Source organism: Polyodon spathula, chromosome 3 (assembly GCF_017654505.1).
Source record: "Polyodon spathula isolate WHYD16114869_AA chromosome 3, ASM1765450v1, whole genome shotgun sequence".
In the NCBI taxonomy this organism is placed as follows: domain Eukaryota; kingdom Metazoa; phylum Chordata; class Actinopteri; order Acipenseriformes; family Polyodontidae; genus Polyodon; species Polyodon spathula.
The window spans coordinates 25,621,633-25,643,083 of record NC_054536.1 but is presented as its reverse complement, the minus strand read 5'-3'; the positions used below and the strand labels follow the sequence as shown (position 1 = coordinate 25,643,083).

The window sequence follows — 21,451 nt, the reverse complement described above, 5'->3', positions numbered from 1 at the left end:
ATCTTTTACTATTTAATATAGGCAGGAAACTCCATTCTTGGTTTTATTAGGTATAAATAAATGACTAGGACCTAGACAAGGGATAATTAATTTAATTTAATAATTAAAGACCTGGGCATCTATTCATCTGTATTATTTGAATGCATTACATTTTTGGGAGAAAGACATCAACTGGAAATTTCGATGTTGCCTGAAAAAATAAAATAAAATTGGCAGGACTCCACTGCACTTGTATTTCTTTAACAGGTTCTTTTTATTTCTGTCCCTGTCTGTATGACCTTCATGTTCAGGTCCTTAATTACTTATTTGAATACCTAGGTTCAATTAAACAAGTAAAGTCCTGTATGAAACAAGCCTCTGGACTTCTCCAGCTAATTGGAACAAGGTCATGGACTGGAGTGGATTAAAAGTCATAAGTAAAGACCACAGGTACATCATCATCTTGTCAGTAAAGAAGTGAATGGGAGAATGTGCATTAATTAACGCAGCATCTCTCATCAGAAGCAGCAGTTAGCGGTATCTCAATTGTGCCGGCTGATTCTGTGACACAGGGGTTGTAACATGTGGTACCCAGTGTAAAAAAAATGTGTTTTGCAACCAGTCTTAGAGTCCTGCATCAGGTCAGGTAGTCGTGGGTGACCCACAAAAGCTGGTCAGATTCGGGTTGCAATGTGAACTTTTTCGCGATTTATGGTTCGGGTGCGGGTCAAAAAAAAAAATTCGGGTCAGAATTTGAATCACCAAAAACCTTTTCAGCGTACTTGTCTGTAATCCTTTCCCACATAACGTATTAGAAGGTAAATGTGCCGGTATTCCCTGCACTAAAGCAGGAGGCGATCAGGGAGAGGTCAGCTGACTAGGCAGTGTTGTTCTCGCTTGTTTGATACGTCGCAAGATCTTTTTATCACGTTTGCTTGGTGATATTAAAAATGTTTATGAACGAGTTGAAACAAAAGATCGCGCAGGTTTTATATCATGTAGTTCGAGTGGTAAATCAGAAGTGTGGAATTATTTTGGAATCATAGCGAATGAAAATAATAAACATGTGACTGGATCCGTTGCTTGTAAAACCTGTCATTAGTTTTTGTGAACCACTGGTACATCATCTCTGCGAAAACACAGGTGTAGCTCCCTTTCAACTGGTGGCACGAAGGGAATAGACAGGTATTTTATAGTAAAGTAAGTAGAGACAGTTAATATGTTACAATGTTAAAATATATCCAGAACACTAGAGAAAGCTACCACTCTGTATAGCCCATTGTATAAACTCAATCTGTGGAGAATGGTAGATATCTATGTGAGAGCGTGAGAGTCAGTTGACGCAGGTAAAGGACAAACACTTGCGGATTTGGGTTGGGTTACAGGTCTTATTAAAGCAGGTCGGGTCGGGTCACGGGTAAGAAGACGTGCTGCAGCTGGTTGCGGGTTTGTAGTAGCGGGTCTGAGTCGGAAGCGGGTTGTAAAAATCGGACCCCGCGCAGGATTCTAACCAGTCTACTTAAGAGGTACCCCTGAATATTATAGTTAGCATAGGATTATGACGCTCCCCCTTTTAATTAGAATTATAAAACACAGTTTTAATACCATTTCCTTTTTTTTTTCAATCTTATTTCAGAAATTGCTCAGTGTAAATGGACCATGCTTTTAGCAATTTGTTGCTTTATCATCCTTCCCACAGCCTCTGCTGTCCAGGCAGTCCTACAGCCCTTTTCCCACTCACCTGTAGGCAGTGGCTTGCTCTGTTGGGTCACTCGGCTCACATTCTTCTGCAGGATATTCAGGCATTCCCCAAGGCAGCTGAGCGTAGCAGCTGAGGTAGCTTTGAGGAGCAGCAGGTCCTGGTCCAAGGCTGACAGAGACCCTCTAGTTGGGAGAGACTCAATAGACTGCACAAGGTTCTTCTGCTGGCCCTCTGCCTGGCTCATTATCTGTACAACAAAAAAACATACAGATGCAGAAATAAAAAAAATAAAAAACTACAACTTCTTTAAGCTGGAAATGCAATGAGTTTCTCAGCACTCGCCCACTAGATCAGGTAGCGAGTGTTAACATGTCAATTAGTGTATATTGGTAAATTGCTAATAGGATTTTAAACCTGGGGTCCCCAGAGTGGCATACCTGGTAAAAGCACAGCCACGTGGTGTGCAGGGTGAGTCATACAGCACAGGTTTGCGACCTGGCTGTGTGGAGTCGCCAGTCTTAGCTGGGGATTCCAAAGGGAGTGTCACATTGGCTTTTGCACTCCTGTGGGTTAGGGAGGCAAAACTGGCAGGGACTGTTTTTCATCATCGCACTACGGCAAACCCAGTGCCCATTGAGCACAGAGTGGACCCCTGCAAGTAGGTAATTGAATGCAAATTGGAGAATGGCCACATGTATATAAGGGGGGCAAATCCTTTGTGTGCGTGTGCGTGTGCATGTGCGTGTGCATGTGTTCACATTTGCACGGTTTAGTAATTTGTTAGTGAAGGCTAATGCCCAGCTTGCAAGTGTTTTGTTCTTTTGCTTAAATCTTTATTTTGGCCCTCATGCCGTGTTTATTTGTCTTTGTTGTTTATATGATAAATGTGAGCAAAAAGCGCTTCACTGCAGCTTTCCAAGCCTCTGAGTCTCCTTTCTGATACTCCTGCTACAAAGACCCTTTCAGTTTTTAAAACAATTTCCAAACAATTTCTGCCAGTGAGTAGGATTACTGGAATTATACAGGTGTCACAATAGTTAAGTAGAAGGACTCTTCATATAGTAGGAAGATACTGAAGGTGTTTTGGAAGAGCAGGCATTTTTTGTTTTACTTTACTCTCTCACCACCTCTTGGAAATGTTTGTGAAATGTCACTTTCAGTGAATGTAGATCGATTGATTTACTGTAATGATTTAAGATAGCATTTAAATATTTTGGCCCCAACTTTCCAGTGGGCCTGAAAGATGAGGTATTATTTATTATATTTAGTAAGGCCCAAAAATAAGGCTGAGATAATACAGTACTGGATGAAGCCTCTCCGATCTACTGCACCAGACTGCAGAAGCTCACAGCGCCACTGCAGATTTTCACTACCTTTATTATTTATGCCTCTGGTGTTTAAATGGCGACCAGACAGGTCTGTTTTGCATTTCAAATGGCTGCTTTATGTTCCATCAGAGTATTCCATATGACATAATATGAACATGGCATTCTGAGTTCTAAAGTATGGAAAAAAGGGCAAGCTTATTTATTTATTTATTTATTTACTTTAACTTAATGATTAAGTATTCACTTACAATCTGCCAGTCACATTTCAAATCAGAGTCTTTTACCAGAGATTTATTGCTACAAAAAAATACAAATGAACAAATGTCCTTCGTTCTAAGGCACGTCAACTGGGGTTTTTCCATACAGGAACATACTATATAAATATCAATATTAGATCTCCTTGGATAAACTTTAAGATAACAGGCCCCAGTTTCTACTGTTTTAATGATGAGGCATGACATATTTTTATTTTACTCTTTAATTATATTTATTTTCATACTGAATGCCCCTTAAACATTGATACTTAACTCAAATCAAGGGGCATTTCAACACAAATGAATACATGGAAAGTGGAAAGCCCAGCTCACCGTATCTTACCTTTAAATACATATTTGTATTAGTTAGAAAGTAATACACCTGTGCCTTTCCAAAATAATGAAATTACATGTCATTAGATAATAATACCAGAAACGGAAAGGAAACATCACTGAAGTATTTTCAACAGATTACTTATGGCTGTATACATACTATATACATTCAGCTGATCCTACTAAAAAGGTATCACCTCTCAAAACATGTTCATATTGAATATTAGGATCCAGAGCAAGTAAAAATATTCTGGAAGAATGGAATATTACGTTTAATCTCTTTAATCTTATGTTCACCAATCTGACAAAGCAAAATATCATGCCTTTTCTCAACATAACAGAGACTGGCTCTCTCAGCATCAAACATTTTCCTTGTTATAGTCAGCGTATTTAATTATTGGCTTCCCGGGCACTATACACCTATTTATATTTTTTAAACCACATAAACAAAACAAAAAAAAAAAAAAACTTTTGATTCTAAAGTAAAACCACTTATCAGAGTAACACTTATAACCTGCACTACATTAAACATCTGGTGTTGAATTGCATTCAGCTTAACCAAACAGTTTGCTATAAAATAAATATCTCATCAGCACCCCCTAAAGCTGAGCAGTTTAGATTAGGAAATGCACTACCATACTAATATGTTTATGCACCTTCTCAGAAACTAAAGTAAAGTATCCTTTTGGTAAGAAACTATATCTGTGCAATAACTGTAGATAAAGTATTCTGTATTGGAAGGCAGACGGTTGCTATTCTTAATGTATAATTAAGAGTTATCGCTGCGTCAGATTCGCACATACTTATTTTATTGCTCTGAGAACACTCTTAAATTCAGGGGAGATTTTTAAGGAGGACAGATATGTTTTGGATTCCTGTAGTGGATTGTTCATGCACTGCAACGTATCCAGACAACTTTTAATAATCAAGAAAATCACACAGGCTCATTTAATTTTAAGTTTTAACGAATCAGTGCAGTAATGATGCTCCTTGTGTTTATTAAATGCTTAAAAATGGATTGGGTGGTTGCAGGCCAGAGCAAATCCCAAGCAATAGGCAGTCTGGACAATTCCAGTGCATTTACAGGTTTAACAGCATTAATACTTCAACACAATAATACAGGTATGGTTATCACATACCCAGCCCTTAGGCTAGACATACAAACCGCTAAAGCGCCCACCTCTAAATCCTAAAACATCCAATATATCACTCTCTAAAGTTAAAACGTAAATCCTATACCTTATAGCAATGCATCAATATAAATTAGATAAATTCAAAATTGTTCTTACCTTCCACTATATGGAAGTGTAGTTGGAGAAAACAACGTAAAAACGAGCGCTGTTTTTAAAAGCAGATTTCTGAATATGACCAAACAGCAACCAGCTTTTTCAGATATCTTCAGAGCATGGACCATGCAACTTGTAAGATCAAGTTAAGAGATACTTGACTGGAGTTTTACCTCGGCTTTTATATATTTTTTTCTCCATTTAATATGTTAGAAGACCCCAATTAAATCTAATTAGTTGTTCTGTTTTGACAGCTCCTACATTTAAGTGAACAATATATCTAAACAATACTGGTGACTCCCTTTTCAAAATTAATTGAATGTGAGCTCATGGTTCACTATCTTCCACCCCTCCTTTCCCTAAAATTAGGTGAATTGGAGTTCACAGGGTCCTTACTACCAAATACAAGTAATGTATAGAGAATACATATAGAGAGATGTTTTCCAATATACAACATCCACTCTGTTTAATCATTCCAACCCAGGTTTAAAATAAATTTCCCTCAATAGGTTAGATTTGCTTCATGTATAGATTTGTTATAACAAAATATTGGACAGACTGTAGGGTTTATCACTGAACCTTTGAATAAAACCACTAAGCACAGAGGGGCCAGTTCAGTTATTTTCATTTAAATTCAGGCTATAATGACCATGTTAATAGTCTCATATTAACTGTACCATGACTGGACTAAGCCTGACCTCTCTCTGTTTCTAAAAATGCCCCTTCACAAGCAGGTTTCAGAAACCCTGTTTACCTGCCAAGGCTAGTTTTTGTAATTAACATGAAACTCTACTGTAAGTGCTTTCCCAAATTCACGGCATTAAGTCATTTTTTGGCTGGATTCAAGAGAGCCTCGAACCGGTACCTTTTTGTTTAAGCAAAAAGCTTACATCCTAATTTTTATAACTAAGCTCTCATTTTTTTCTTAATATAAAGAGGTACATACTCCTGTCTTTCTTAAAGCACCTTTCATTTGTTATCATTCAAGGTTGATACATAGCAAATACAAATCCCGCTTTTAAGAGCCAACACCGAATCTTGCTTTGAGGTGCCAAAAACTAAGCCTTATCTTTTGAAGATCTAACACCCTTCCAGAATTATACTGTGTGTCAAACCTTTAATTATTTTACTTTTAAAAGCTACAGTTTCCCTGTATATAAATACCTTTGTTCATTATTGCAGTAAAACTAAAATAAATGCAACACTGTGGCTTTTTTAGTTTTAAATGTAAATCTGTCCAACAGTTGCTTTTTCTTTTGTAATACAAAAGCCTCCGTATTTTTGGGTCACAAACATCATCCCAATTAACATCGCTACCTTCCTGATAAGAACTGCTATTGTAGACAACTTCTCTAATTTAAATGAAATGCTCGTTTTGGCTGCCAAGTTTTCATTAATTTCTATAATATAATAAAGAGAACAGAATTTACTCCATAATACACTCTTATTTGGGTACCAACAGGTATTTCGGTACTTAATTTTGCTCATAATAGACCTTGGATTCAAAACTGCTCATTTTCAACAAATCCCGCTCAACTGCCCAACACAGCTTTGCTACGAGCAGGTAAAGAGGAGGTCACAAAATTAGTTATTTTCCTTCAGTAGGTCCACTGTGTACTAAAAGTTATTAAATACAGTTTACAATTTATTCTCTTATATTCAAACATAACACTTCCTCTGTTATAATAAAACATTTACACTTATATTTTTTGAATTATTATAGAATACCTGTGTTTCACTTAAAGACTACTTTCAGATCAAGCTTATTTCTTTTCTAAATAAGAAACTTGACTTTGAATCCATTAAACTATAGGCTTGTTTTGAGATTGAGAAATATAGCAGCATTATTAAGACTTCTGTTGTTATTGCTATTTTTATTACACTAAAGCCCCAAACAGGTAAAAACATGTGTTAGTTCAAATATTCTGTTCCTTATTAGATCAAAATACTTTTTAAAACATCTGTGCTTAGTTACAACACAATCAAATAGGTATAAACATTGTTTGGTCTAGAAATGGTTACTTTTTCTTTTTGTTAATTTTCAATACCTAGCCTCTGTGTTTAGTTACCCAAAAACTATGACTTCATTTCCAAGCTAATTAAACCAGATGCCTGCTTCTGCCAAGGTTAACACAGGATTCTGTGCGTGACAGTGCTTATTAATTTAACGATAGGGGAAGACCCTATTTTTAAGTCTGACCAGCTTTCAAGAGTCTATGTGTACTATAATAACAAAGGCAAACAGACAAGCTTTTTTTTCTAACATTAACACTTGTTCATTGTTAGTTGAAATCCTTGTAAGCTGTTCATAATTTGCTGCAATATTATTTATGCTGGTTTTATACTCTTTAAAACACAGTACAATAATTACAGTATTCTGACAGTGTCAGTTAGTACTGAACTTCTCTTATTTGTAACTATAATATGTTCTTTCAACAATAATTACTTTTTTGTAACTGGTGAACTCGGCACCAGGTCAGTAGACGGTTGGTACTGGGATGGTACCAGGTCAGTACCGGCTTGGTGTATTTAACACCGGATCGGTACTGGTTCGGAACCTGATTGGCGCCAGGTCGGTTCAGTACTGGTTTGGTGGCTTTGGCACCGATCAAAACAGTGTCAGTACCGATTTGGTGACTTTAGTGGAGAGTCAGTACCAGGTTGGTTTGGTGACTTTAGCACAGGGTCGGTACTGGGTCGGTTCAGTGACTTTAGCACCAGGTCGGTATACAGGGATGGTACTGGGTCAGTTCGGTGACTTTAGCACCGGCTCAGTACCGGGATGGCGCTGGATCAGTACTGGTTTGGTGGCTTTAGCACTGGGTCAGTACTGGTACTGTTGCGGTAACAGTTCCGGTGTCACAGGAAATACATTAGTTTGGAAATAAGTTAGCATTTGCCTTTTTGAGCCTTTCTACGCATGCGCAAATCTTAGAAGGCAAGGTTAAGCTGTCGAGTTTTTCTGTCTGTGAACTTTAATTCCGACGACTGTTATTGCGATCTTTCCAATGTGTCTAGTTAATTGTTTTACTCTTAAAAATGTTGTCAGGGTCTTTATTAAAAGATACATTATATTTGGTAAAAATCGAAAACACGTAGTTGTAATATTAATAAAATGTTTTTCATATTATTATTTAATAATAGGTTAACTTTACAAAGTTTACAAAGATTACATTTAATCGCTGGCTTCTTTATATTATAGGTTTTCTTTGTACATGTGCTTGCAATATATTTGCAAGTATTAGCGAAAGAGAAATAAATACAATACATGATTTATTTTGTATATGGGATGACATAAGCAGAAATAATTGATCATTTGTCATGCAATTTATTTTTATGTGCAATTATATTTGTGTTTAAAATGTAGTAATAACAGTTTCTAATACAACATATTATTTATTATTTAACAATAGGTGTTAAGTTTAACTCTTGTCATTTTAAAGTTGTAATCACCGCAGATATTTATATTAGGTTTTCTTCACACAAATAATACAGCAAAAGAGAAATAAAAACATGTATAATTTGTATCTGTTAACATACTGTATGGGAAATCACTATGCATTTGTTTTGTGATTTATTTTGATGTGCAATTATATACTGCAGTCAAGCAATCAGAGACTTGTACAGATAGTTTCTGTTTCAAGCAGTGAAATTTATCACGGCAAGAGATTTAGAACTGCATAAATGCATAGACATAAATTATACTGACAAAATAATGTTTTTAAAATATTTATTTATGTTAAAACTAAAATACAGTGAGCAATTTCCTGAAGATAAAATGTATTTATAATACAAATTAAACGTAAATTTACATTACGATAAATGTCACCTTTTTAAACAAAAAATATTGTCTGCAATACTCTTTCACAAATAAGATAACAACATATTTAAAAGAAAATTACTATCTGCAATGCAATACCGGTTTTCATTTCTTAGAAAAAAAACAAATGGCATCCTGTCACTTTGGATGAATCTCCACAGAGAACTTTGCCTTTAAGGTCTAAGATTCACGCATGCGTAGAAAGGCTCAAAAAGGCAAAGCTAACTTATTTCCCAGCTAACTTATTTCCTGTGACACCAGTACATTACTGGGAAGCGGAAGCGGATTGGTGACCTCGGTACTGGCGGGACGGATCCACCTGGTCGCAGTTACCGCAGGTGGCAATCAGTCAGTGCCAACACGAGACTGAGGGAAGCCTGCTTGTCAGATTAAACTAACAGCCTTCTCAATGATGATGCAAATAGCTGTTCAACAAAGCGGCAATCGAGATACTGTGGTTATAATACAACCAACAAAAAAGCCGGAGCTAGTATCTCAGTCCAGCAACTGCTATTACTGTACGCGTGTTGCAGGAACAATTTAATAATTAATAATTTAATATTTATCTGGGTTGATTAGTTCTCTTACCAACAATATTTTAAATTGTTGTTCTAAAGATCGAGGATTTACTATGAACACACATTCACGCGCAGACACAAGGAATGGTTAATCAATAGTAGTATTTTATTAATTACACAAATAATACACAGAAATCAGAAAAGTTAGAAAGTAAATCTCGTAGTCTTTAAGCAAAAAAACATAACTCAAAAACCTCTCACTGCACTCATGCTTGTCTAGCAGGCAATTGAAATATGACACCGTCTGTCTCCTAACACAGCAGCAGCAGCCAGCAGCAAGCAGGCTGTGATGTAGCTAGTCACTCTCTAACACACACACACGCCCACATCCAAGCACAGAGTACATCTGAGAAAATGCAGACAAGGTAGATTACTTATAGTTACTTCATCAAGTTTCACTAAAAGTTATTTCACATGCAAGGTGTGCAAACTAAATAATTAACAGTTCAATGCTACATGAATGTGTTACAATTAATTAATTTAGTTCCATGAAAGGAAAATACAACTGGAATTATACTCAATGGTTCCTTGAAGCTTAGAGGTTTGGTCCGCTGGTTTGGAAACTCAATCTGTTGAAGTGTCCAGTACAAAACTCTCCTCTCCGCAAACAAAGTCTTCAATCCCACTTTGGATCGGCAAGAAAGCTTTCAATTCTCGATAAAATCAACAAACAGCTGCAACAAAGTCTTCAGTCCTCAGTATAGGATCCATAACAGCGCCCATCCGCTCTGTCCCCTTCACTGACTCTTTAGCTACGCTGGTAGCAGGGCACGGTTTCTTTTGGATATTGTGGTTTTAGGTGTACAGCAGATCCAGACTGGTTTGTCTGATAAAAGTCGCTTTAAGTTTTACGGCAGTCTTCTAGCCGAGTCTTGTTGCTTGTGGTCGTTGACTCTCTTGCAGCTTGCTTCTTTATCCTGGGTCAGATTCAGGCCCCATCTTGATTCCGTTTTTGGGCAGTCCCGGAGTTGCAGCTTTGCTTAGCAGAGTGACAGCACCTTGTTTAGCATTCAATATGGAGCGCAAAATGTTCAATTCTGCTTTGATTTTTATAGTCTCTGCTGATTCGCTACTTTCATGAGGTCATCTGTATATCTTGCCTCTTTAAACTCCAAGTCCTTTGATGTTTTAATGTCCTTTTCCACCAGGACATCGCTAGTTAATGTCTTCACTGCGTCAAAATGACTGCTGTTGCACGTGTGAATTATCTATACATAATTCAACTGCCTGCTCAGCCTATTCCAGTTCAGACGCCAGTCCTCTAATCAGTAGGTCACATAGTTCAGTATGTCTGCAAACTAGATGCCCCCTTTTCAAGACACAGCAGTTTGCCCTGTTTCTCAACACAAACAGTGTCATTAATGAATCCAGTTACTTTTCTAATACACGTTCATGTATTATCATATTCAGGGAATATGTCCTACAGTGTCAAGCACCATGTTACAGACAAGCCTGCACGTAATATCTGTAAAGCAGAAATAAAACATTGATAATTATTTTTTTCTCCATTTCAAAAAACAGTAATTTAAACAATTACAATTATATTCAAATATATATATATATATATATATATATACAGTGCCTTGCAAAAGTATTCAGACCCCTGACCGATTCTCTCATATTACTGAATTACAAATGGTACACTGAAATTTCGTTCTGTTCGATATTTTTTTTTTAAAACACTTAAACTCAAAATCAATTATTGTAAGGTGACACTGGTTTTATGTTGGGAAATATTTTTAAGAAAAATAAAAAAACTGAAATATCTTGCTTGCATAAGTATTCAACCCCCACACATTAATATCTGGTAGAGCCACCTTTCGCTGCAATAACAGATTTAAGTCTTTTGGGGTAAGTGCACACAGTGTCGGAGTGATTTGGGCCCATTTTTCTTGGCAGATTTGCTCCAGGTTGTTCAGGTTGGTTGGACGACGCTTGTGGACCGCAATTTTCAAATAGTGCCACAGATTCTCAATGGGATTGCGATCAGGACTTTGACTGGGCCGCTGTAGGACATTCACCTTTTTGTTCTTGAGCCACTCCAATGTTGCTTTGGCCTTATGCTTGGGATCATTGTCCTGCTGAAAGGTGAATTTCTCCCAAGCTTCAGTTTTTTAGCGGACTGAAGCAGATTCTCTTGCAGTATTTTCCTGTATTTTGCTCAAACCATTCTTCCTTCAATTGTAACAAGATGCCCAGTCCCTGCTGATGAGAGGCATCCCCACAGCATGATGATGCCACTACCATACTTCACTGTAGGGATGATGTGTCTTGAGGCATGGGCAGTGTTAGGTTTGCGCCACACATAGAGCTTTGAGTTTTGGCCAAAAAGTTCTATCTTGGTCTCATCTGACCACAAAACCTTTTCCCACATCGCAGCTGGGTCACTCTTATGCTTTCTGGCAAACTCCAGGCGTGCTTTCAGATGGTACTATTCGAGTAACGGCTTCTTTCTTGCCACCCTCCCATACAGGCCAGTGTTATGCAGAGCTCTTGATATGGTTGACTGGTGCACCATTACTCCACTCCCAGCCACTGAACTCTGTAGCTCCTTCAAAGTGATTGTTGGCCTCTCTGTGGCTTCTCTCACAAGTCTCCTTCTTGTTTGAGCGCTCAGTTTTGAGGGACGGCCTTTTCTTGGCAGTGCCTGGGTGGTGTGATGCAGCTTCCACTTCCTGATTATTGATCCAACTGTGCTCACTGGGATATCCAAACACTTGGATATTATTTTGTACCCTTTCCCTAATCTATGCATTTGTATTACTTTATCTCTAACTTCTGTAGAATGCTCTTTGGTCTTCATTTTCGTTCAGATTCACAACCTTACCAATGATCCTTCAACAGTGGGGTTTTTATCCAGAAAATGTGACAGCAACTTTAATGGTTCACAGGTGGACGCCAATGGTAAGGTAATTGTGTCCTCGTTAGGGCAATTTCTTTCATCGGTGCAAACTGGGAGCTTCCACAGCACAGGGATTGAATACTTATGCAAGCAAGATATTTCAGTTTTTTATTTTTCTTAAAAATATTTCCCAACATAAAACCAATGTCACCTTACAATAATTGATTCTGAGTTTCAGTATTTAAAAAAAAAAATATCAAACAGAACGAAATTTCAATGTACCATTTGTAATTCGGTAATATGAGAGAATTGGTCAGGGGTCTGAATACTTTTGCAAGGCACTATATATATATATATATAATACACACACACATATATATATATATATATATATATATATATATATATATTATTAATATTATCTAATATATGAACGTCAGTCGTATTGGCAAAAGCAACAAAAACGAGACAAAGAATAAGCACCGGCCAGGGCTATGGGGAAAGGGCACAAAGTCAGCTGACTTATGATGCTGGGTCTCTGGGAAGGAGCGACTCAAGCTGCGGGGCACAAGGCCGCAGTGGGACGTAAACAGCAACAGGCTGCAGTGCACAAAAATATGCTAAAACAGAACAAATATTTTAGGGATTTGTTTAATATCACATAAAAATGTGTAAAAACACATAAAATATGAAATATATATATATACAGATATAAAATGGTTACTTTTCGTACTTGAAAGGAAATGATTGCTATTCAAATAAGGGTGTTTGACAATAAACTCCATGAACCAGTTCCCGTAGAACAATTAAGAACTGGAAGAACCTAAGAAGTATCCTGAGTCATTCATGAGTCAGCAATCTAAAATAAACAGGAAATCTGCAGTTATCTGCATGCGTCAGCATTTGTTAGGATACATTAAAAAAGTCTATATGCAATACCTCAAAGCTTTTGTCTTGCAACACATTTTTTTTTAAACTTTTTTTAGTTTTTGTCTTTTGAATTGTTTTAACCAATTAATGTGTTTGGAACCGTTTGAGTTATCAAGGAACCTCCAGAACAAAAAGAGAATCTGAACTATGATCAGCAGTATTCTGCGAGAGCGAATGTATTACCAGTAAATAACTACAATAAAATTGCAAGAAAATGTCTATGAAATCTATGATCTGCATTTCTGTAGCTTCAGAAATCCTTCAATGTTCCTTAATCAATTTAGTTTTAAAGATTGAAAATTCAGAAGACTTTATGTCTTAGTCATAGTGAATGCTGTTCTCAGGTTTAAAAAAATGCAAATAAGCAGCAACAGGGAGGTACAGTACATAAGACATGTCTTTGACCTACTTATTTATCACACATTAATCACAAACCATACGTGAATCATACTGAACAAACACCTACTTTGATTTCTTAAGGGAGATACAGCACTTTAAAACTGGATGATGAAAAGATAATTTCTGAGTCAGCAATGCAAAATCACATTGATCATCATTATCTAAAGCTCACAATTCTAACTGGACGTTCTTGTTGGACAAGAAAACCCCATCAACTACATGACTGAAACAGTGTCGCAACCAGGGCTGACAACCTACCAAGGTCAAAACTTAGGTCTCAAGCTATAGCTGCAGCATTCATATGACTGCTTGGTATTTACTGTTCAACCTCCAAATCTATGTTACATGGCAAACCAACAGAGAAAATTAAGGAAACTTGGATTTTACCTGAATTTTTACATAAGCATCAGCATTGATGATGCAAAAAAAAACAACCAAGATCACGACCTTGGTGTCCTCATAGCTAGTTACGGCCATTGACTGAAGCTACTATATGGTATAACAGTTGACTATTGTAAATGAGGTCAAGTTCAGGACTGGCAAAGCCATCTACTGTAGACAATGAAGAATCAGAATTACAACTCAGGTTTACTTTCATTTGATTTGAAGTTAATTATCTTAAACAAATAATAATATGCTGCCAGGTGGCGCTATGCACAACAGGTAAAACCTAATTAACAATTAAAGGTAAAACATTTGAGCCACTCTAAAATATATACTTTTTTATTTTTTATATAACTCAACCAGTGTATGTACGTATTAGCAGAAGGGACAATGAATATGAAGAACTGCAAAACGTAAAAAAACAAAACAGTGTTGCTATTGAGCATTTGCTTTTATTATGTACGCTTTCACTGTCTCCAATTGTCATTGTTAAAGTTTCATGGTAATTGTTTTTGTAGGGTATCAAAGTCTAGTTGCTTTTGCTGATGCTCTGTATATGAAATCTGTTCTTTTAGTAATGTTGATCAATTACAATCTAAGATAAGACATGCTATACAACCTTGAAATGTTCTTCAGAAATTTTTCCAAAAAAAAAGTACATTTCAAGTTTGTCCTTCTTTGAACGGTTTATGAAAAAAATAAGCTTTTTAAAACCTTGGGGAGTGAAATGCTGCAAGAGATTTTTTTTTCATCTGGACTTAAACCTTTGATTTGTATGTGTGTGTGTGCGTGTCTTGAAAATCTTGCTGCTACAAATCATTTTTTATAAGAGCATTAATGGAAAAGATAAGAAAGCACACTGAGGTGTGATCAGATGACTTGTGTGGTGCTGAACTATACATCTCTTTCAATCTGGATCAATCTTGTTGGTTTGCAGTTCAAGGAAAGCGGTGAAGGCGCCTTCAGAAATCACAAACAGGCTCTGTGTTTCCTCTATTTTGAGAACTGCTGCCAAGATCTGAGAAATACTGTTTAAAACAAATATTTCCATAGAAAACCATTAATTAAGCAACAGAATTCTGGTGAGCAAGCATTACCATCAAGCAGCTAACCATGGTGAATATTGAGGTACAACTGGGGAGTAGGTAAGTGTATGGTTGTAGAAGAAAGCAGCTGAAATTGTATGGAAAATATGTATACATATTACTATAATATATATTCTGGCACATGTTTATATACTGTAACTCTGTACAACCAATGCGTTCCTGGTATTTCTACAAAGCAAATTAAATGATAGCAATTGTCTTGAACAGAAAACACCAAATCAGAATGAACAACATATATCAGCAGCAAACATGTTTTAAACCTGTCCCCGGGACTAGGAGTTAAGAGCCCCCCACTGCCGTGCCAATACGTGTGCAATAGTTTGAATCGTGTTGCTAACATTGCTAACATTTCCTCCTATATTCTCTACTTTCTACCAGTTGTTCATTACGATAAAATAAAAATGAATAATTCATTGGCAATGTACTTTATGAAGATTTGCATTATTCTATTTCAGCCTTTGATGGCTGAGAACTGCTGGGAAGCAAGTGGTATAACTTTTGACATGACTCAGAGTCACATTAAGTATCCTTATTAACAAACACCAGATATTTGTGTTTCCTTGTGTTTATACAATATGTCATTCTTCCTATTGTCATTGTCACTGTTAAATAAATACAATGCAACTGAACTGAACAAACTATCTGGAACAAACTAGTAAATGCATTATAATAGAATCTATTGCTTTGGCTTCAACTACAGTAATTAAATAGAAAGTTCAGCTCCAGTCTAAATAATACTTTAGTGAATGGAATTAGTTTGTTTTCCCTTCACTGTATATTAAAGTACTTGAGCTGAAATGTAGATGAACTGGGGTCACAGGTTCCACCACCTGGTGCCTGTGATGTTTTTTAATTATACCTGGAGGGATTTTATGGATTGTCTCATCTGACCCACTCTGCTATTTTTTCTTTTTGCATACTTTGAAAAATGTGTTTTCTTTTGAAGATTCACAAACTGATTTACATTTTCTCCCTATTCCTCATCTACTAAAAATATTATATTTTCGTGTAAGCATTTCAATTTAGTTTTTGATCAAGCTAGTAGTTACTATACCCAGCAACTGCCACAGTAATCAGACTTATTTTACCAACATAACCAGGTGATAATGTGTTTGAGAAGTGGCAGAGAACCACGTTTGAATGTTATCTGATCCTCTCACGTCTAAATTTCTGCTGCATCCTAGGATACAGTGAAGGGCTGCTTAACACAATGTCAGAATCAAAATAAAACAGCATTTTAAATCAAAATATTGTGTACTTTCTAGAAAATAGTACCAGGAAAATATTGAATAATAAACAAAAATTGGGTATAAATCAGTAAAAACTGACATCTAGCTAAAAAAATAAATCCTGTCATTTTTTGGTAAAATCCGGTATAGACCGGAAATGGGACTGAATAGAATAAAATAAAGATACAGAGCACGATTATGTTAACGTAAATTTCATTTAAAGCGTATAAAACATATAAATAATCAGTTGTATATTTTATATACTGTTTTTCAGACCTTAAATATCTATTTAAAAAAAAAAATACATTTAAAAAAATGTACTCAGCAGTAAAACGTTTTTCCAGCAAATTTGTGGCTTCTAAAGCAAAAGTATACAAACTATTTTGTACTGGCAGAAGGATACACTACATAAAGTATAGTTTAAAGTTTAACATTTCTTGTTTTCTTTTTATAAAACAAACACAGTCATTTTAGACGTGCTATAACCCACTCTAGAGTGTGTGGTAAGACATATAGGGCAGGATTTTCAAAAGGTTGTAAATGATTGCTGACACACAGAGATAAGCTTGCAATCAAGGGTGTGTAAAATGCTATATAAAAGAACGGGCACTTGAAGGTGCATTTGAGAAGTAAATGTGAATCCTTGCCTGATGCTTCTAGCAGAAATCACAGCTTGATTTCTGTTTATAACTATGTGCTAAATGGTTGTGTCTAATAATAATGTTTAAGCTATACAGTATGTGTGTAACTTTTGTGTTTTGAAATCAATAAAGGAAACACATGAATCTGTATTGTGTTCACTCATTTACAGACATCATATTAGTCTCCTTACAAATTTATTATAAATCATGTAAAAATCACTGTTTATAGAACTTTTAACACCCTGCCAGTGCTTTGGTTCAGCTCCACAAACACCATTTTCAGCAGGATCTGGTTATCTATTTTTTTCTGAAGAACCCTCTACATTACATTGGGCACCACGAATTTAAATGAGACCATTATCCTGGTCTCTTACAAAGATGGTCTTTGTTGAACAGTGACTCATCACTTCTCTGTGAAAAATAATACCAGAGTACTGAAACAAAAACAAACTGCTGTGCACCTTTCTTTACTTTCTCAATGAAACATGGCCCTGACCATGGCATTGGATTTTAGTGTTGTATTAGGGGCAATACCGTGTGAAAAGAATATTTTCATGAAATCAAGAAACTTTTAACAATCTACATTGTGTAACACCCTGTGTGTATAATCAGCATGCTGTATTTCTGCCAGATGCATGACCTTCAGATCCTCTGCCTTGGCTCTTTGCTAATTGCATTACCGAGGATTTATTCCAAGGCACCTCAAGGGGTTTTGCCATTCTAAAAGCAGTTTCATATTCAAATACCCTAATGCTCAGTAAGTTTTCTGTTTTCTCACAAGGACAGTGAAACTGCAAGATTTATATTTAAAGAGATCACTCTATGATCCACTTCTGTTCCAATCACAAGCTTTGGCTTAGTAATTGCATCATATGTAAAATTTGCTTCCCACAGTCCCTGCAGCAGTTGACGTTATACAGCTCATGAGCCCCAGGTGTCGATGTCCCAAAAGTTAATGTCCTCCTTCATTTTATAGGCAGCCTTTGTGAGATAAACAGCTGTTGTGATTTTTCACTTGAACTGTCATATCCAGCCTACTATAAATTTTTTCATCTTAGAAAATGTAATAAAGACTCATTGGGCCTCATTTATGAAAAGGCGCTAAAGTTTATGGTGCGTGATAACTGAAATTAGAGTGCACGTTCATGATTGCCGTCTTTACCATTGCAATTGTATTCATTATCGCGTGAAATAGTGGACATATTATGGCGCACACTAATTTTATTCTACCACAGTATGGTAATCAGAATGAATAGTGATTTGTATGGTAATACATGATACTGTATTTAAATGAGGCACCCCACTCTGAATAATTAGATTAGCTTCATTCACACCGTATTTACTAAAGAGCGATAACTACTGTGCACCTTAAAGTGAGCTATAATTAGTTTGTATGGAAACCAGGCTTTAACCACTGATAGGCGCGCTATTTAAACCTGTTTTTCTGGGATGAAAACTAGTGATGTGCAGCTCGATTCTTTTTACTAACTAAGTAATAAAATACACAGAATTTAGTATATAGGCAATCGTTGGCTTGTGTATTTTATTTTATTTTTTTGCTGGTCAAATAAAAAGTCCGGAATTTACTACCAATTCAGCCAAGTCATTTTATAGAATACCAATACAGTTTCCCAAATGGGTTCACTATACCCCCTTAGCATGTTTATGAGAAAGCAGGTTAGGATTTTTTATTAACTCCCTCAGGAAGAACTGTGAACAATTTGTCCCTTTCCCCTTTATAGGTAAATTAAAACAGAATGATTTGACGAATACCCAATTTAAGGGTTACAAGATCCGAGGTGGTGAAAAGAAAGGTTATTGTATCCCAGTTTTATTGTCAGACTGATTAAATTAATAGGGTCAGGGAAAGTAAGAACAAGTCTAAACCACCTGTTAAAACAAAGACGGTAAAGAACTTTAATGACAGATAATTTTAGATATCCCCAAAATGAGGCCGAACACTTGGACAGATACATCACTGTCACTACTGGCCAAGGGACTATAGTAATAAATATCCTGCTTGAGGACTGTGCCAGACACAAGCAATCAGCATAATGTATAGGGGGTTACTTGTAAGTCAATATCTGTCACAAAAGGTTGCAACGCAATTGTACTTTTGTATATGGGCCTGTCTCAGACGAGATAAAGCACATTCTACACGACCAGAGTGGCCCAATGCTTCTTGAAGGGCTAATGTACTGTTAACCTAACAAATTACAAAAATGTAATAGCATCATTAGTGTTTGTAGTCGCAAATTGCTTTTATGGAGAGACAAAAAGACTAACAATGTAGTCTGACAAATTCTTGTATAGTTTAAAGACTTCACCCTTCTATAATACGTACCTGAATCATGATCAGTGAAGCTCAACTGCATTGTTCAAGATTTCAAGATTTTGTTTTACATTTTTTTTCAGTTTTACGTTATTTTTCAGTTAAACCTAACACAGTAGTCTCAAAAAAGTTCTAAGATCTAAAAAGCTATCTATTTGTCAACAGCTTCAAATGACCATCTTACAATGCTAAACCATGCACAGTATTTTCAACGCATTCCAATAAGAGTAATGCAATTACTTAACTTTTTAAGAGAGAGGAATTCAACATGGGGGTATTTCCCAGGGGACTGACTTCTCTAATTTGCCAGGACTCTCAAACCCCTTATCAATCATAACTCCTGATAATGTGAATTGTTGACAAAGTACTAATCATCCCATTTGGGAATTCTGATGGCACTTTGATGTAATGTAACTGTAAACTCCAGCAGATTGTAATGCAGAAAGCCTGACCTACTGATCCACCTTATCATTATTACTAGGAGCACAGTGAATCCTATTAAATGCCAGCCTAAAACTTGTACTGTGTTGCTGTACTCTATCATGTTTCTCAAAATATTAACAAGCATTTTCTTTGTTTTATTCGGCAAGAATAGTGTCAAAACTCTTACTTCTTTCCCTAAACAAATTTAGCCTTGCCACATATATAAAAGGTGGAACTAGAAGAGACAGCTCCTCATTTAACCTGGGATTGAAGGAGAGTAGGTGTCTGTGCTTGACAGCCAAGCTACCTTGCCATACACCCCCATAACAAACCTCTTGAAAATAAGTTTTCCAGAGAGAATATGCCTTTCTGGAAGACACTGTAATTGGAAATATGCACATAACTCATTCACTCATTATAACCTCTTTAGATTTTTACTGTTTAATAGTAAAACTGAGTAAATAAATGATCCCAAGCCTATGATTCAGTAACTTACTTTTGAAAAATAGATGTACATTTTATTCACTGCAAACCCTTTGCTGCAGTCATGTTCACCACAGTGTTGAGAGTCCAGGAAACAGTGCATCTCCTACCTCTTTGACTTCGAGAAGCCCTCCCGGATACTGGTTCTTGGCTCTCCTTGCCGCCGCGGGAGACTTGTGGTGAGTGATTGTGACAATGCTCTGCCCGCCACTGTGAGACAGGTGCCTCTGGCTGCTCGGCGATGCAGAGTTGGAGCCGCCATGCGGGAGTAGAGAGAAGCTTCTGTTCCTGGCAGCTGCGTTGCTCTAGAACACAAGCATTAGACGTTAGGTTATTCTCATAACCCTGGTTCCCTGAAATAGAAATGTAACCATTACCGAATGGGTATTTACTGCCTATAGACCCGAATCCTGAATATTGTATACCAAAGCTGCTCTTTGACGCAGTCATGACCCCGCCCCCGAGGGACGAAAAGGACTGCGCTCACAGATCTCTGCATCATTTTTACTTCAAGCCTGCTGCAATCACGGACGCAGCAACCTTGAAGGGTAATGATTAATAGATTTCTACTTCAGGGAACCAGAGTTATGATGACGTTACCTATCAAGTACAAAATGTAACCATTACTGTATGGGTGAGTATGCTAGAGCCATCGCAAGCGCAATGTTGCAGAACAACTAGAATGCTACAAGGATAAGCCAAAGGCTACCTTGCACTTTAACATTAGGAACCTAAGTACAAGTACTTAGGACTGAAAACATGAGGGAGAAACTCACCTCTATGTCTATGTTGCAAGGGTAGACCAGGAAGCCGCACGTAATACTCTAGTTCCAAAGCCAGGGTTTTGTGGATCCACGATATTCAGTCTATAGAACCTCGCAAAGTCATGGGGAGTAACCCACACCGCTGCATTGCAAATGTCTGTAACAGACGCACCCTGGAATAAAGCCCACGAAGTTGCCCCTGGTGGAATGGGCAGTGCGCTTTTCTCGAGGGGGCAAGTTGGCTCACTAATAGGCAGTCCTGATTGTATCTGTTATCCATTTGGACACCATCTGTTTAGACAGGTCTTGACTATGACTTTGCCCGTAACAGACAAAAAACTGTTCGGACTGCATCCAACTTTTTATCCTGTCAGCATAATACACAAGAGCCCGAACTGGGCAGAGCATATGGAGCTGCCACTCTCTGTCAGACTGGAAAACAGGTGCACGGAAAGCCTCAAATTCCACAGACTGATTGACATGCAAAGCCGAGATAGTCTTCGGGAAAAAAGCAGGATTGGTACGAAGTATGACTTTTGTCCTGGCCTCTGTAAAAATTCAGCAGGATTTCACGATAGAAAATGCCTGCATCTCACTCACCTGCTTTGCAGAGGTTATAGCAAGCAAGAAAGCTGCTT

The 21,451-nt window shown here is 37.0% G+C and overlaps 1 protein-coding gene across 3 annotated transcripts in view; it reads right to left on the bottom strand.

Moving 5' to 3' along the window:
• The window catches only part of LOC121312910 (oxysterol-binding protein-related protein 10-like), a 130,248-nt gene that overhangs the window by 54,732 nt on the left and 54,065 nt on the right, over positions 1 to 21,451 (bottom strand). For all 3 annotated transcript variants that reach the window (XM_041244815.1, XM_041244813.1, XM_041244816.1), the window contains 2 exons: positions 20,160 to 20,354; positions 1,721 to 1,928 (listed from right to left, as the gene is read on the bottom strand). In XM_041244815.1, coding sequence (XP_041100749.1) covers positions 1,721 to 1,928; positions 20,160 to 20,354 — 403 coding nt within the window. The remainder of the gene's footprint in view (positions 1 to 1,720; positions 1,929 to 20,159; positions 20,355 to 21,451) is intronic.